This window comes from Carassius carassius, chromosome 34 (assembly GCF_963082965.1).
Source record: "Carassius carassius chromosome 34, fCarCar2.1, whole genome shotgun sequence".
Classification (NCBI taxonomy): Eukaryota; Metazoa; Chordata; class Actinopteri; order Cypriniformes; family Cyprinidae; genus Carassius; species Carassius carassius.
The window spans coordinates 21,520,393-21,536,497 of NC_081788.1; the positions used below are offsets into that span (position 1 = coordinate 21,520,393).

A 16,105-nucleotide genomic window follows, 5' to 3' on the forward strand; every position below is an offset into this window, starting at 1 on the left:
TATCGGACATGGTGCTCGTGCTGCGGTGAAACAGTTCACTCCACAGACTGGGTGCGCAGGGCAAAGGGAAAAATGTTTACCACCTGGCATGTTTCTTGTGCTTCTCTTGTAATAAACAGCTTACCACAGACGAGGAGCTTGCTTTGGTCGGGCAAAAATTGAAAACATGCAGGACAAACTCAAAGGTGCTGCTGAAAAAGGTGAGTTGTGAGTTCTGCATGCTACAGGGATGTACTTCAGCCCTTTAAAGCCTAGTTTGCCATATTTGATAAAAAGATTACCAAGGCCTCTAAATTATCAACATTATCTAAACATTGCTTTAAAAACTGTTGCACACAATTGACCACGTACAAGTAAAAGTGCTATTGGAATAATTCTAAAAATGTGACTCTGGACCCAAAAACCAGTTTAAGTCTCTGGGGTATATTTTTAGCAATAGCCAAAAAAAACATTGTATGGGTCAAAATTATCTATTTTCCTTTTATGCCAAAAATCATTAGGATATTAAGTAAAGATCATGTTCCATGAAGATATTTTGTAAATATCCTACTGTAAATATATATTTTAAAAAAAATTGATTAGTGATATGCATTGCTAAGAACTTCATTTGGACAACTTTAAAAGTGATTTTCTCAGTATTTGGATTTTTTTTTTTGCACTCTCAGATTCCAGATTTTCAAATAGTTGCATCTCAGCCAAATATTATCCTATCCTTACAAACCATACATCAAATGAAAGCTTGTTTGTTCAGCTTTCAGATCATGTATACATCTCAATTTCAAGAAATTGACCCTTATGACTGGTTTTGTGGTTCGTGTCACAAATGTCCAACTTAAGGTTGAGGTAACATTACTTCTTAAATTATAAAAAAATTTTTTTTAAGTAAATATAAGAAAAACAGTATTGTTAATAATGTCAAAATGAACACTTATTGCACTGAAGCAACTTGGGTTTATTTGATTATCCATATATACGGTTTTAGAAAAAATATTTTAAAATGCATCAAAAATGATACATCAGTCTTTTGAGGGATGTTTCTTCATACATCTCTCAATCATAGTTGAATTGCACTGCATTATATGTTTGGCCCCCATAATTGAAACTAGAGCTTGGATCATAAAACTGATTAAATATCATTTTACCAAGACATTTTATTGTGAGATATAGAGTGACTGATATTTATATGTGTTTTATGTAAGAAGTCCTTTAAAAAGATTTCACCGATTTTAATAACAAGTTATCAGTATGTCTTAATTTTGGGCCATATACATATCATATACATAACTTCATTAACTGCATATTTTTTACTTAGTTTGGGCCTCTGAATAAAATCTTTTTTTATTATTATTTTTCTTTTTATTATGTGCTCCATATTCTGTATATCACACTATATCAGCCATAAAAGACTAATTTATCAATGATGCTCCACAACAAACCCTACCTTTTGTAGTAAGGAAAACATAGAGCCAGTTCTGATAGAGCCATTTGTCCCACAAATCAACACATCTACCAATCAGCAGCAGCTAAACAATTTATAATTCAGTTGTACATGTTGTACCAGTGGTCGTAACTTCATTTAAGATACCTTAATGTATTCATTTATGTTTCTATTTATTATGTGTTTTGTTCCCATCCCACGTGGTTTAACTAAAAATAAATTACTTCTTGTCACGCATCTATATGAAATACTTTATTTCCGAATTTATCCTTGCATGCACTTAGATTACATCATAGTGTTATTAAGCTTTGCAAAATAGCACAATATAATAATACAAATGTTTACCACACTGTTACATGCCGATGTTTAGACCGGTGTTAAACTCCAAATACAATTTAGATGAATTATGAATGCTGAATAACAATCCAGCACATGCACTCACTGTATCACGGTTCACATTCAAGTGTTCTTAACATAAAACAACACAAAAATGGAAATACACTCTTAATACGTAATAAAAGAAAAAGTAAATAATAAAAGGCACATTTTTATAAAAATAATTAAAACAACAAACTAATATTTCAAATTGATGCCAATGACATAACCATCAAAATACGAATAGAAATTAGTTCAGATAAAATAACTACCACTACTCTGTACACATATTCATATCAAGGTGTTATTAAGATAAATTCAAGTCCATCCTTGGCAAAAATGAAGTGTGAATGGACACAAGGAAATCAAACTCTGAAGGAGTGCTAGAGAGCAATTGGCCTGATGAGAAATGCAGTTGGATGGATGAATATGAGTATGAATATGAGTTATAAGCTCTGCACAACAGAAAAGGGTTCATATCAACATGCAGTTGAAGTTAAAAGAGCCGTCAAGCTGAAGTGCAATTACAAACAGCAACTTAGAAAAGTTGAGAAAAATTAATTTAGTAAAAAATGAATAAATGTTACCGGTCATTTTCTCAATATGAGAGAAGTGGCAGTTTCACCCCAAATGGGTGCTAACAGAATGCAATGGTCATATAAAAGAAGTTAGAATCAGTTAAAAAAAGACTAAAATCTATAAAAAGCCATACAAAAGTAAGACATTTCCACACATCCATAAACAGGAATTAACCTCAATTAATTTAGTTGCTTACTGTCAATTATATTTACCTGCATAATAAACAGAAAGCTGCAGAACAGTACAAAGATTCTTATATCTCTATACTCTCACATACATGACTGACTATTGCTTAAATCAGTCCGTTTGGAAGTCTCACAGATGTTAATGATCAGGAAACAGAATAACAAGAATCTGGGTTTTACATGTCAGTGCCGTTTGTTTGGTTGCTACTTCTTCTGTTTTCTACCTTTCTTTTTCTCATCTGGTCTCTTGCGGTTCCTCTTGTTTAGGATGTCACGCAGGCTGCTGGCCATGTAATACGGACGGGACACTGAGCCGTCATTCTTCTCCAGATCAAGCACTGAGAACAGGAGCACAATTTTAATTTACCTTTATTTAACCAAGAAATTAAGAACTCTTGAGATTTTAAATCTCATTTACAAAAGGGTCCTGGCCAAGATAGGCAGCACAATTAGTTACATATAAAACAAAATACATTTGTTTATACACACAAATCACTCAAAACATTTACAATCAGGTGACTCTACAAATAGATCCTTTAAAATACATTTCAAATCATTTAGTGATACCAACTCTTTTAAGCATAACTTATCTTGTAGTTGATTCCAATTAAATGGAGCAGCATAACTAAATGCAAGTTGTCCCATATTAGTACGGACTTTAGGGATGCTTAAAAAATAATAGTCATGTGAGCAAAGTTCATAATTCTTTACAATTCTTTTTTGAAAGATATTCTGCTGTAAGCACGAAGGAAGTAAACCTAACAAGTAACATTAATGCCAACCAATCGTTCATGTGATTTTTGCATCTATGAGTATTGCTGCTTAATATTTTTCTGGAAATTTTGTTGATATTTAGATGAACAGAAAGTTTGAAATAGAAATCTTTTGTAAAATGTTATATCTTTACTTTCACCTTTGATCAATTTAATGTGTGTGCACTATATAAATATTCATACAATAAACTTATTAATTTCTTTAAATCTTTCATTTCCACAAAATTTTTAATGGTAGTGAATCACTGTTTATAAACTGTTTATTTTTTTTTTACATTAATAATAATAAAGTTTTCTTTAGCACCAAATCATGAATTCTGAAGGATTATGTGAAAATTCAGCTGTCATCACAAGAATACATTTTAAAAACTATTAAAATAGAAAACAAATATTTTAAATTGTAATATTTCATAATATTACTCTTTTTAGTTTTTTTTTTTAGTTTTTTTACATAAAATCTTACATTTTGAATGGCATATAAATAATTTTAAGCTGAGAATGTGACAAACAATATTGATTAAATTTGTTAGCATTTAAAAAGAAAAATCAGGAAAGAATCAAACCATTCATAATATTTAGTTAAACTTTATTCTAGTGGAAAAAAAAATTATTTTTACAAAATGTTCCCCCATTAAAAGACAACTTTTACTGAACTTCACAGAGTAGACGCAGCATCAAACCCGTCTACAAAATTACAAAAATGGCTTTTATGTTCCTTTTAGAAACTGATCTTGAAAAACTTTTCAGATTGATTGCAAAAAAACAAAAAAAAACAAATGAGAGCAGCACTCTTCCTTTTAAACCAGGCACAGCTACTAAATACTGCCATACGAACACCTGAAATTCATAGATTCCATCAAAACATGATTATAAGAGAATATACACTATCTATTAAGATTCCCCCATTACAATAGCATTTGCCATTAGACTATGACAAAGTTAATATCAAAATCATGTGGACTAAGAAATCAGTCAATCCATCCACATGCACATCAATGTACTTCATGAACCTATAAACCAAAAATGACATGAAAACAAAGGCTTGTATAGAAAGAGTAGGAGGATATTCCAAGATAAAAAGAGTAAATATCTAAAATAACTTGCTTTCATCAGTGGTTACCAGAGTATTATCAGACCTTAATTCAATGACTTTACTCCAGAAGACAAAAATCGGTAAGGCAATGATGAACAGAATTATCAGCAAAAAGGAAAAAAGCATAGTGAAAAAAATAGAGCAGGAGTCAGTCAGTATTAGCAGACAGTGCAGAGAGAAGATTGCTTCTATAAATGCTATCTGATTCCCAGAAGGCCTTGCTGTGCTGCCGGAGGGATGCAGTGAGCTACAGTAGTGCTGTTCTTCACATCCCACTGAGGTGACGGCTTCAGGACACAGCACACTTTTTTCCTGCATGACCAGTTTTGTCAAGTATCCTGTGTAGGCCTGGAGGCATGTAATATGGTTTGGAAGGACTGCCATCGTTCCTTTCAAGATCTTCACCTGAAGGGTGTCCCGTCAAACCGGATGACAGAAGAATGGAAGAGAAGGAGGAAAGACAGAGTGTTGCCAGGAAAAGGGAACAAAGAAATAAGAAAGCAGAGTTAGTCATCAGCCATGCAGTTTGAAAAGAAGAGGCGAAAAGAATAAATATATAAAGATCACAACAGTATTTTAATTAGAGAACACAAGTGATCAAAGTCATGCGCAGAAAAGAAGAGGAAAGGTAAAGACCAGTGGGTGTGTACGGTATTCATCAAGAACAGTTGAAAACATCATTATGTTCAGTATTTATTACCAAACACACATATGTGAATAATGCAGATTTAATAAGGAGTACTTACAGAAGCAGAGAAACAATGTATCTACACACATGGCATAGACGTTAAAGAACCCATGTGCAATCATATAGGATCCAAATATCACAGTCTGTGAATGGAAAAGAGATTAAAAGAGAAATTAAATTAGAATAAATGAGCGTTCCAACATACCTTGATAAATACAAATCGATAAACAAACAAGCATAATTTCTAGAACATGAGGAAGCTGTAATGCTTGCACTCACCAGTAGAGGGACCCAATAATAATTTAATGACGGCACCTCTTCCTGGATTACTGGTATTTGGCGGGTGAAGAAAAAGAAGGCAAGGACACCTGCAGAGACATATTCACAACATCAGCAAACAAAAAGAGCCAGGATGGCAAACAATGTGACATCAATCATTTTTGTGTTTAGAATTTGTGTGCATGTAGGCAGGTCTATGTGGTGTCTTGTGTGTGTGGTTAAAGCACCCCAGACTCTATTAGTCTTAATGTTGCCCTGTCTGTATGTCACAGATGAAACGGTCGACTCACCCACACTCCCTGAGATCAGCAGTTTCCCCAAGAACAGCAGGAAGTCAGTCACCTTGTCCAGAACAGCAACTCTAAAGAAAGAAAAATACACAGAGAATACTAAATAGCTCCAAGACTGAATATGACTATATATAGCATCTGTTACATAAACTAGACGTTTTTATTATTTGTCCAAATATGAGTTGTGCCTGTCAAAGGTGTGGTTATGCTTCAGAAGTAGAACACAAAAGAAAAACATCAAGACAACAAAATGTTTCTTTTATGCCATGGAGGCAACATTTAATGAAATTTGACGGTGATAAACCTAATAAAACACACAATAAACAATGTCACAATAACTGGAACAAATTCTTGAACAGTTGTGTGTGTGTGAGAGACAGAGTCCTTGCAGTTCACACCTTGACAATGACATTATAAATGTCGCAGCTGTGCAGACTCTTACCTCATAACGTTCCTCATTAACAGGAAGAAAGCGTCTCGCGCTGAGGCACAGAAATTCTTCCCATATATTGAAATCTGAGGACGAGAATCAAAACCAATAATAAATGTCAATGCACTCCTCTTTTCTGTCAGTCCCTGTCTTGACAACTCAAGTCCGACATTGGTTTTCATATTTAAACAAATGAAACAATTTAGTATCCACATTGAAAATGCGTGTGGTTATATAACAGTTATGTACATAGTATTAAGTTATGAAATGCTTATACCTTGAAAAAGTGGAGTGACTCACCATAATGTAAGCATTCCTGTTCATAAACTTGATGAAGTGCTCTAGGCACCAGAAACAGCATTTTAGGCAGCACAGCAGGAAGCGTGTAAATGCATTGTGAGCACCTGCAACAAAGCCAGATGAAAAAGCGTTTTCTACACTATTTGTACACTACCATTCAAAAGTTTGGGTCACTGTGACCATCACTGATAAGGAAAATGACTAAAACTTTGGAAAAGGCAAATGTGATTTATACCTTTCAGTTTGTGGTCGAGATACTCAAGAATAATCCGGATAAACTGTACAACGGACAGAATCAAAGCTCCAAATGCAAGAGAGCCTGTGTGATACCTACACATGAAACATAACATTGTAAAGTGATTACAGTGAACATTTAATTTCAGTCCTGCAGCTCTCCACTCACAGACGTAATCAATCATCTACAAGCTTCTAAGATCAGAAATGGCAACATACCTTAAAGCCCTGCCAAATGATGAACCCAGCGGGTAAGCTGGGATGTCTGCCGGCTTCCTCAAGGCCCAGTAGTACGAGGCAAAAGCCCCAGCGAGGGTGCACTGACCCAGAGCGATGGTGAAATTCACCAGCCAGAGGAAGACCAGCAAATTGCAGAGCTGAAGAACAAAGATATAACTGTGGTACAAACTCTCCCCGCCGTAAAAAGCAAAGGTGCACTGGGAGCCCGGACACAGTTTAGTGACATTGGACTGACTGAAGGTCTGAAACACATGAAAGAGACACCAACATAACACAATTACTAAACTCAGAATCAATATAAATGGACTTAATATTCAAATTTGGTAGAATGAAAACCTGTACACTGTGTAAACAGGTTCCTGTATCTCAGATGATCACAGTTTACAGTAGGGTAAGTTCTTACCTCTGGGTCACAGGTGAGGTTGGTATACTTGCAGTTGGGTAGCGTTGACATTACTTTATATACTGCATCACCAGATGATGCCAGGAACCTGAAAGTAGTTGTGGTTAGGGAAAATACAATACAAACTAGTAAAGTAAAGCTAAAGTGTGTAATTTCTGTGCTACCAAATGTAACTGCTAAAATAAAGACTCCTCCTCTTTTGTGGAAGCTTGTTTCTAACCACAGAATGAAAAAAATAATGATTAATTCTGACTTAAGTCATTCAGACTTTTTACATTTTCACAAGTCAGAGTTTACATCTCTCAATTCAGTTTTTTTTCTACCTCAGAATAAAAATTGCTACTTTTATCTCACAACTCAGATTTTTTTTTCTTGCAAATGTGAGTTTGTATGTCACAATTCACAATTTCTCAGAATTGCTCAAAATTCTGTTTAAAGATCTCACAATTCTGAGTTTGTATCTCGTAAATTACAGATCTGCAAGAAAAAAAGTCTTTGAGATATAAAGTCAGAATTGCATGCTAATCAAAGTCTGAATTGTGAGATAAAAAGTTACAATTACCTACCTGCGGCAGAAACAAACTTCCATAAATTTAAAATAATTCAACTTCATTCAGCATTCAAATTAAATTGAAATTTGGATACACGGCTGTAACAGCCCAGTATGCAATACAGAGAGCCAGAAGCAGGAAGGTGATGATGGGATAGAACAGTGTTGTCATGATGCAGCCAATTGCCCTGTAGGGAAGAGAGAGAGATAACATTTAGAATAGTTAGAATAGAATAACTTTTCAAGCACCATCATTAAACAGAAGAAAAACAGAGAAAGAAACTTACTTGCTGCCCTCTTTTAGCAGAGCGATGGCAATACGAACTCTGTTCCGCAGGAATATCAGCACTAAGATGACGATAGCTTCAATGACAGCCAAGGAGATCACTGTGGTAAAATATCAAGCTGTCAGTAACTTCCATCAAACCAAACTTTTCATATCCTTCATCAGTTTGACAGTGCAGGTGCATTACTTTGTTTGAGATGTATTGTTCGATTTAAACTTCACTACAAACACTCATATTCCGGAATAACCAAAGAAATCTCACTGAATATAAACCAGGTCTGTCTCAGCTGCAAATAAACCCGGAAGTCAGTCTGGAATCCAATGTCTGAGATGGTGATGTCAGAGTCTGGCTTCCCCTGGAGTGAACTGTACTCCCAGTAACAATGCCATATTCCTGTAAGTGACAGTCAGGACATGGTGGATGAACCCATAGTGCAGGGACATTCACAAACTCACTTAGCTGACACAACATTTAGTGTTAAAGCCATTTATGAGATAAGGGTTTAATTTAAGTGAATATATACTGCCTGAGAGTTCATGAGAGAACCAGATTCTGCTGCTTTCTGACAATTCAAAGTAGGTTTTGCAAAAAAAAAAATTACAGCTCAAGGATGGATCAGTACCCACTCTTTGTGATCCAGCTGCACCTAGTAGTAAGTAGTAAGTCTCACACTTTACATTTTTGTGATTATTTGCAAATCGCCTTCACTCTTCCACAGGAGAGAGGGGTGGGGTGAGCAGAGCGCATTATCATTTAAAGAGACATGCACTGAAACGAGTCACTGTGAACAGAGATGTCATTACCAACCATAGCCCACAGCTGCGATGACCCCGAAGATGACCATCCAGAAGAGAACGCCTGCGGTGAACCTCAGCAGCAAAATGAAGATCAGACTGACCAGCATACTAATCACCAGACCACTGAAAACACCCATAAACAACAGATCAGCCACACCATATCAATATGCTGCATTTCTTCAAGGTCAAAAATTACGTTATACATACATTAGGATCCAAAACCATGAGCTGGCGTAATCCTCAAAGATCTTAACGCCCACTTCCTTTGCATCCAAAAGACTGGTGATGCCACTGTAAGAGAGTCAAAAAATTATACTGCTGATCAACTTTACTGACTGTACAGAGCAATTTATGGGGAGGTTTATCTCTCTCGCTCTCTCTTAAACGTGCCACATACAGTGAGTCTATTCTTCATTCATCTAAGTAGCACACTACAGATGGTTATTACGGATCTACAGAGGTCAAGTCGATGTTTCACACAAGTGTTAGAAAACATCAGATTTGTTCTATGGTCTTCCATTCATGAAAAAGCCATGTTTTCCAATCAGAGTGAATGTGAAGGGTTAAAGAACTTAAAGTTATTAAATCTGGTACAACTGAAAATTATGCTGTGCAGTTAGTGTAACGTCGTTCTATCTAAAAGATCAATTTTTCATGAAATTTTCTTAATGTTTAAAAAAAATTTAGTCCAGGAGAAATGTATTGGAAAAACGACTCCAGACTTTATTTCTATCCCACACTGTCTCGTTTTAATCAGGTCAAACTAAAAATTATTATAGATTGTGTTTTTTTTTAAATCTAAGGTAAGAGAAGTGATTGTATATACACTACCCTTTTATTACATTTGTATTCAGCAAGGATGCATTAAATTGATCAAATATGACAGTAAAGACATTTGTTATAAAACGTTACTATTTCAAATAAATGCTGTTCTTATACACTTTTTATAAAAAATAAAATACAAAATATTAAGTGGCACAACTGTTTTCAATACTGATAATCAGAAATGTTTCTTGAGCACCAATTCGGCATATTAGCATGATTTCTGAAGGATCATGTGACACTGAAGACTGGGGTACTGATGCTGAAAATTCAGATTTACCATCACAGGAATAAATACATTTTACTGTTTTTACTGTATTTTTGATCAATTAAATGCAGCCTAGGTGAGCATTAGACTTTCTTAAAAAAAAAAAAAAAAAACACCTACACAAGCATTTCAATGACGGTGTATTTAACATTTTATTTTATTACTTGCAAGCTAGGTACATGAATATGTTATATAGTTGTGTGATTTTCTGTGATCTGTATGGATGTGAGGTAGTTTTGAAAAGGATAACAACAGTGTTGAGGAAGCTTTTTTGAAACTGAATAGTCAAGATACAACCCGAATTCCGGAAAAGTTGGGACGTTTTTTAAATTTTAATAAAATGAAAACTAAAAGACTTTCAAATCACATGAGCCAATATTTTATTCACAATAGAACATAGATAACATAGCAAATGTTTAAACTGAGAAAGTTTACAATTTTATGCACAAAATGAGCTCATTTCAATTTTGATTTCTGCTACAGGTCTCAAAATAGTTGGGACGGGGCATGTTTACCATGGTGTAGCATCTCCTTTTCTTTTCAAAACAGTTTGAAGACGTCTGGGCATTGAGGCTATGAGTTGCTGGAGTTTTGCTGTTGGAATTTGGTCCCATTCTTGCCTTTATATAGATTTCCAACTGCTGAAGAGTTCGTGTTCGTCTTTGACATATTTTTCATTTAATGATGCGCCAAATGTTCTCTATAGGTGAAAGATCTGGACTGCAGGCAGGCCAGGTTATCACCCGGACTCTTCTACGACGAAGCCATGCTGTTGTTATAGCTGCAGTATGTGGTTTTGCATTGTCCTGCTGAAATAAACAAGGCCTTCCCTGAAATAGACGTTGTTTGGAGGGAAGCATATGTTGCTCTAAAACCTTTATATACCTTTCAGCATTCACAGAGCCTTCCAAAACATGCAAGCTGCCCATACCGTATGCACTTATGCACCCCCATACCATCAGAGATGCTGGCTTTTGAACTGAACGCTGATAACATGCTGGAAGGTCTCCCTCCTCTTTAGCCCGGAGGACACGGCGTCCGTGATTTCCAACAAGAATGTCAAATTTGGACTTGTCTGACCATAAAACACTATTCCACTTTGAAATAGTCCATTTTAAATGAGCCTTGGCCCACAGGACACGACGGCGCTTCTGGACCATGTTCACATATGGCTTCCTTTTTGCATGATAGAGCTTTAGTTGGCATCTGCTGATGGCACGGCGGATTGTGTTTACCGACAGTGGTTTCTGAAAGTATTCCTGGGCCCATTTAGTAATGTCATTGACACAATCATGCCGATGAGTGATGCAGTGTCGTCTGAGAGCCCGAAGACCACGGGCATCCAATAAAGGTCTCCGGCCTTGTCCCTTACGCACAGAGATTTCTCCAGTTTCTCTGAATCTTTTGATGATGTTATGCACTGTAGATGATGAGATTTGCAAAGCCTTTGCAATTTGACGTTGAGGAACATTGTTTTTAAAGTTTTCCACAATTTTTTTACGCAGTCTTTCACAGATTGGAGAGCCTCTGCCCATTTTTACTTCTGAGAGACTCTGCTTCTCTAAGACAAAGCTTTTATAGCTAATCATGTTACAGACCTGATATCAATTAACTTAATTAATCACTAGATGTTCTCCCAGCTGAATCTTTTCAAAACCGCTTGCTTTTTTAGCCATTTGTTGCCCCCGTGCCAACTTTTTTGAGACCTGTAGCAGGCATTCAATTTTAAATGAGCTAATTAAGTGGATAAAAGTGTAAAATTTCTCAGTTTAAACATTTGCTACGTTATCTATGTTCTATTGTGAATAAAATATTGGCTCATGTGATTTGAAATTCCTTTAGTTTTCATTTTATTAAAATTTAAAAAACGTCCCAACTTTTCCGGAATTCGGGTTGTATAAGCTACTCAATAGTAACTAAAGTGAAGCAACTTTTTTAATTATACAAAATTATATACTAGCTATATTTTTGTATAATTGTTGTAAAGAGAAAAAAGTAAAACAGATGAATATTGCTACAAAAATGACCTTACAATGACATTACATCACATCTTCCTCACTTATGTTTGGCATTAAATTCTTAAAAAGCTCTTCTTTCAGCAGAGAGACATCTGAAAGGCAGAAGGATTTTGTCAATGACCTCAGTTCTGAAAAGGGGGAAAAAAACATCCAAAGATGTGTTTTTTTCTGTTCTACAGATTTCTTTGAGAGGCTGCAGGTGCAGAATGTGTGGTGAGGGAGGTTAGTTTGTAGATGAGCGAAGGACAAGGTCAAATTTCAAAGCTGACAAGAAATCTTTTTGTTCCTTGCTGCATAGCTGTAACTTTGCTACAAAAAGAAGCATTGAAAATGTCACAAAAGACACACTTGAAACAAAAACCTTGGCTTTCTGCAATCAGGTAAACAGTTGCAAAAAGCATCTTGAGATTACAGCATAAAAGTGCCTGTTCTGTGAGTGAAACTCCAAAAGTACAATTGGTTAGGTCCTGTCCACACAGGATACATTCATGCATTCAATAACAGCTAGATGGAAAAAGCCAAACTAATTTCAACTAATTTTAGCCTGCCAAAATAAGAAAATACCCAATGCGTCTAGATCAGTGCTTTTATTGGCAGCAGCAAACTTGCGCAAACATGCATAGTTTGACTTATTTGCTTAAAAGGCCAGATTCTCTCTGACCTTTTGAAAGACCAAATATCATACCCAGATAAAACAGTCCTCTCTTGCCTGGATGAGAAGACAGTATATTTAAGAAGAAATGTTGGAAATAAGTGTATTTTTTTTGTTTACCTGCTGTATCTATGAGGTCAAATGATATCAAGATGCAAGACATTTCCATTCAAAAGTCAGGGGTCAGGCTTTTTTTTGGAAAGGAATTTATACTTTTATTCAGCAAGGATACATGAAATTGATTAAAACAAAACAGTAAAGATATATATATATATATATATATATATATATATATATATATATATATATATATATATATATATATATATATAGAGAGAGAGAGAGAGAGAGAGAGAGAGAGAGAGAGAGAGAGAGAGAGTTTCAAAAAAATTCTGTTCCTTTGAACTTTCTATTCATCAAAGAATCCTTTTGAAAACATAAAATAAAATCTAACCAACCCCTAACTTTTGAATGGTAGTGTACAGTCACTTCAAATCTGACTCATACAACTAAAACGGAAACTGAGAGCTCCAGCAGAAGAGCATTCATTAATTATTAATCATCTAATTAGGAAGAGCTGAGTGATTTTATGCAGAGCGAAATATATTTTTAGACTCATATAGATGGGATAATGTTTAGTCAGCTAGTTATTTGCTGCAAAATAAGCAGTGACAAGGTAATCAGGACCCTGATGTAAAGCAAAGGAGTTTATATTCCACGAGTAACCAACTGACTTTATATTATCCCACTCAAAACACAGTCACTTAACCAAATAAATATTTAACTAGACATGAAATATTAATTTAAGATGAAATTATTTTATTATGGAAGAAGAAAAGAGACTGCAGAGTGATATGAGAGAAACGAACACTTATTAAAAATTATATGCTGTATAATTATGTAGTAAATTATATTATTATTGCCATTATATAATAATATTTGTCCACAGAATAGCGTGTGAAATTAAAGTTGATATTTATGAAACACTGTCATATCTAAATTCATGTGTGAAACTCCATGGCTGTTTTGGCTTCCCTAACTAGTCTCCCTATTCATGTTACACTGAATGAGAGCAATTTTGAAGCCAAACAGACAGTGCAGCATCAATATAACATACTAAACTGGCTGGTACAACACTTTTTTTAAGCTGTAGTCTTGTATGGGTGCTTAGTGCTAAGCCCTACTAATAAGTGAACTTACTTTGCTGCATCTCTCAGATCCACGACACTTCTGATTTCACCGTGTCCATCTTTGAAGCTTGTTTGGTTGGCAACAGTTAATGTCCCATTTCTAGTGATGAAATCAGGAAAGCACCTCTGGAGAACTGATGGAATAGTAAAGAATAACGTTTTTTTTTTAAGAAGTATTTATAAGCTGCTGAGGACATGCTTTGTCTCGTTTTTATCTCCAAAGCTTGAATTTCTGAGGTGTTAAGCAGCAGCTATCCAAGGGTTTCATATCATTCTGTGCCTCCTCTGCAGATATGGAAAGGATGTAGTGACCTTCTCAGCCTTGGAAGAGACATTTTCTCTTATTTCATTATTCACAATGTTAACATCAAAACAGATATTCTGGCTTCAAAAAGACACAGTGGCCTGAACTGAGAATCCTGATCTCTTGCTATACAGGTTTCATTTCATGTTTACATACATTCATGTAATCTTTCATTCGTATTTGAATTTTAATTACAAATAGTTCTAATGTGAATTAATTTAGCCCACTTATACCCATAAATGATTGGTTTCTTTGTTCGGGAACAAGTTTAGAGATTCTTCTGAAATGGTGTATATTTCTGAAATGTTTTGAACTGAAATGTGGCACCAATACATGCAATTGTAACGAACAATACAAGCAAAGAAAGCATTCATCAGACTACCTAGTCCTCACAAAATTTCTTCAAAAAAAAAAAACTTACATGGTCTGCTTGGCACAATCATTGAGGGACAATCTTCATCCCGAAGGACCTGAGAAAATGCCTGCCAAATGAGAAAGAAGAAAAAAAAAAAGATGACTGCTCTCTACAGTAATTCTCCAGCATGTCAGGCCTGGCTCAAACACAGTCACCTTGTGTGCTTCTAAATGTGCAAATGTGTAAAAATGACTGAAAATCCATTGACTCAGCAGACGGTTTGCATTGGAACATTTACGTATTGAAGAAATGTAGGTGCCTACTGGAGCGTACATGTGTGATGTATCAGCCTGCTAAGATGAACCATCGTCATTAAAAGTGCTGATGTAGTCGCACATAACAGCTAGAATAATCCACTTGATATAAAACTTCCAACAGGGTTCCAACGCTCCTTTTAACTAATCAATTGCTATGGATTTTTAAGTAGTTTGTGATAGCTGGATACGGATTATTCAATTAATTATTAATATATTAATTCCTATCTAATTAATTATTAAATCAATTCAAACCAATTTATAAATAATTTATACTTATGAGTTTGATAATGCATTGAAAACAACCATCTTAAAAAAATTTTGCTTACAAATAAGACATTCATTTATGACTTAAAAGTACAATTTCACAGATGTGGGAAATTGTTTCAAGAATTTTCAAACTGCAGTGTGCATATGATCACTGAATTTAAACCGTTTTGGTTCTTGCTGATACTCTTCAGTCTCCACACTGTACCTTATCAGGATTGTTGAAGCCCTGCTTGCAGAATTGCTTGTAGTATTCCCAGTAGCTTTTATTGCGTCTGTAGTGGCGTTGCATGTCGATGTAAGTGGCAAATCTGTCTGGGCACTTGGATACACACAGCTGGGGTGAACAAGAGAGAAAGAGAAGCATCAGTTAGGAAACAAGCCAGTGCTAAATGGAGAGCGATGCAGCTTAGAAAATATGACAGATGGTTTGCAAATAGTGTGTGTATTACCTGAGTTGTAGGGCACTGAAGGTTGATGAGGACTGTAGGATTGGCACATTGCAAAATATTGAAGTAAAATAATATGCATTTTTTTCTGTGGAGAAGAAAGCAGGTGTTTCAACCAATCTTTAAATATCTTATACAATTATTAAAGTATAACAGCATTAACACCTCAATTACTCTCGAGCACATACTCACGCATTAGGAGTACCCTGCTGTCCACAGAACTGCCCATAGCTATCTGTAGGGTAGACAACTTTCCGGGGATCCCCATGCATCCAAGCTTAAAAAACATAACGAACCATTCCATCTGAATCATCCGTCTCAAATAAGCTTACCACAGTTGCAATTTAAGCGTCATGCATTTCAAATAACTGCTGTAAGAATTTTTGATTTTGATTTTGCACCTCAGTATTTATGGCAACGCTAAAACTACACCCAGACAGAAGCAAAGAGGACCAACACGAACAGATGCATGAAAAAAACTAACTAAAAATAAAGTGAAACCTCTTTATTTAATTCTGAGCATAA

The 16,105-nt window shown here is 35.3% G+C and overlaps 1 protein-coding gene across 2 annotated transcripts in view; it reads right to left on the reverse strand.

Moving 5' to 3' along the window:
- Positions 1 to 1,675: 1,675 nt before the first annotated feature.
- The window catches only part of LOC132114729 (choline transporter-like protein 5-B), a 34,876-nt gene continuing 20,446 nt past the window's right edge, over positions 1,676 to 16,105 (reverse strand). The window contains exons 4-23 of one of the 2 annotated variants that reach the window (XM_059523014.1): positions 15,773 to 15,857; positions 15,584 to 15,668; positions 15,340 to 15,468; positions 14,617 to 14,677; positions 13,902 to 14,025; positions 9,149 to 9,232; positions 8,952 to 9,064; positions 8,406 to 8,537; positions 8,145 to 8,244; positions 7,953 to 8,045; positions 7,308 to 7,395; positions 6,884 to 7,146; positions 6,666 to 6,760; positions 6,431 to 6,534; positions 6,143 to 6,216; positions 5,701 to 5,771; positions 5,411 to 5,499; positions 5,190 to 5,274; positions 2,675 to 2,915; positions 1,676 to 2,623 (exon numbers count right to left, since the gene is read on the reverse strand). In XM_059523014.1, coding sequence (XP_059378997.1) covers positions 2,782 to 2,915; positions 5,190 to 5,274; positions 5,411 to 5,499; positions 5,701 to 5,771; positions 6,143 to 6,216; positions 6,431 to 6,534; positions 6,666 to 6,760; positions 6,884 to 7,146; positions 7,308 to 7,395; positions 7,953 to 8,045; positions 8,145 to 8,244; positions 8,406 to 8,537; positions 8,952 to 9,064; positions 9,149 to 9,232; positions 13,902 to 14,025; positions 14,617 to 14,677; positions 15,340 to 15,468; positions 15,584 to 15,668; positions 15,773 to 15,857 — 2,009 coding nt within the window. In that variant the 3' untranslated portion in view covers positions 1,676 to 2,623; positions 2,675 to 2,781. Of the gene's footprint in view, positions 2,624 to 2,674; positions 2,916 to 3,921; positions 4,849 to 5,189; positions 5,275 to 5,410; positions 5,500 to 5,700; positions 5,772 to 6,142; positions 6,217 to 6,430; positions 6,535 to 6,665; positions 6,761 to 6,883; positions 7,147 to 7,307; positions 7,396 to 7,952; positions 8,046 to 8,144; positions 8,245 to 8,405; positions 8,538 to 8,951; positions 9,065 to 9,148; positions 9,233 to 13,901; positions 14,026 to 14,616; positions 14,678 to 15,339; positions 15,469 to 15,583; positions 15,669 to 15,772; positions 15,858 to 16,105 lie in introns of those variants that run through there. The other variant, XM_059523015.1, reaches the window with a different exon arrangement.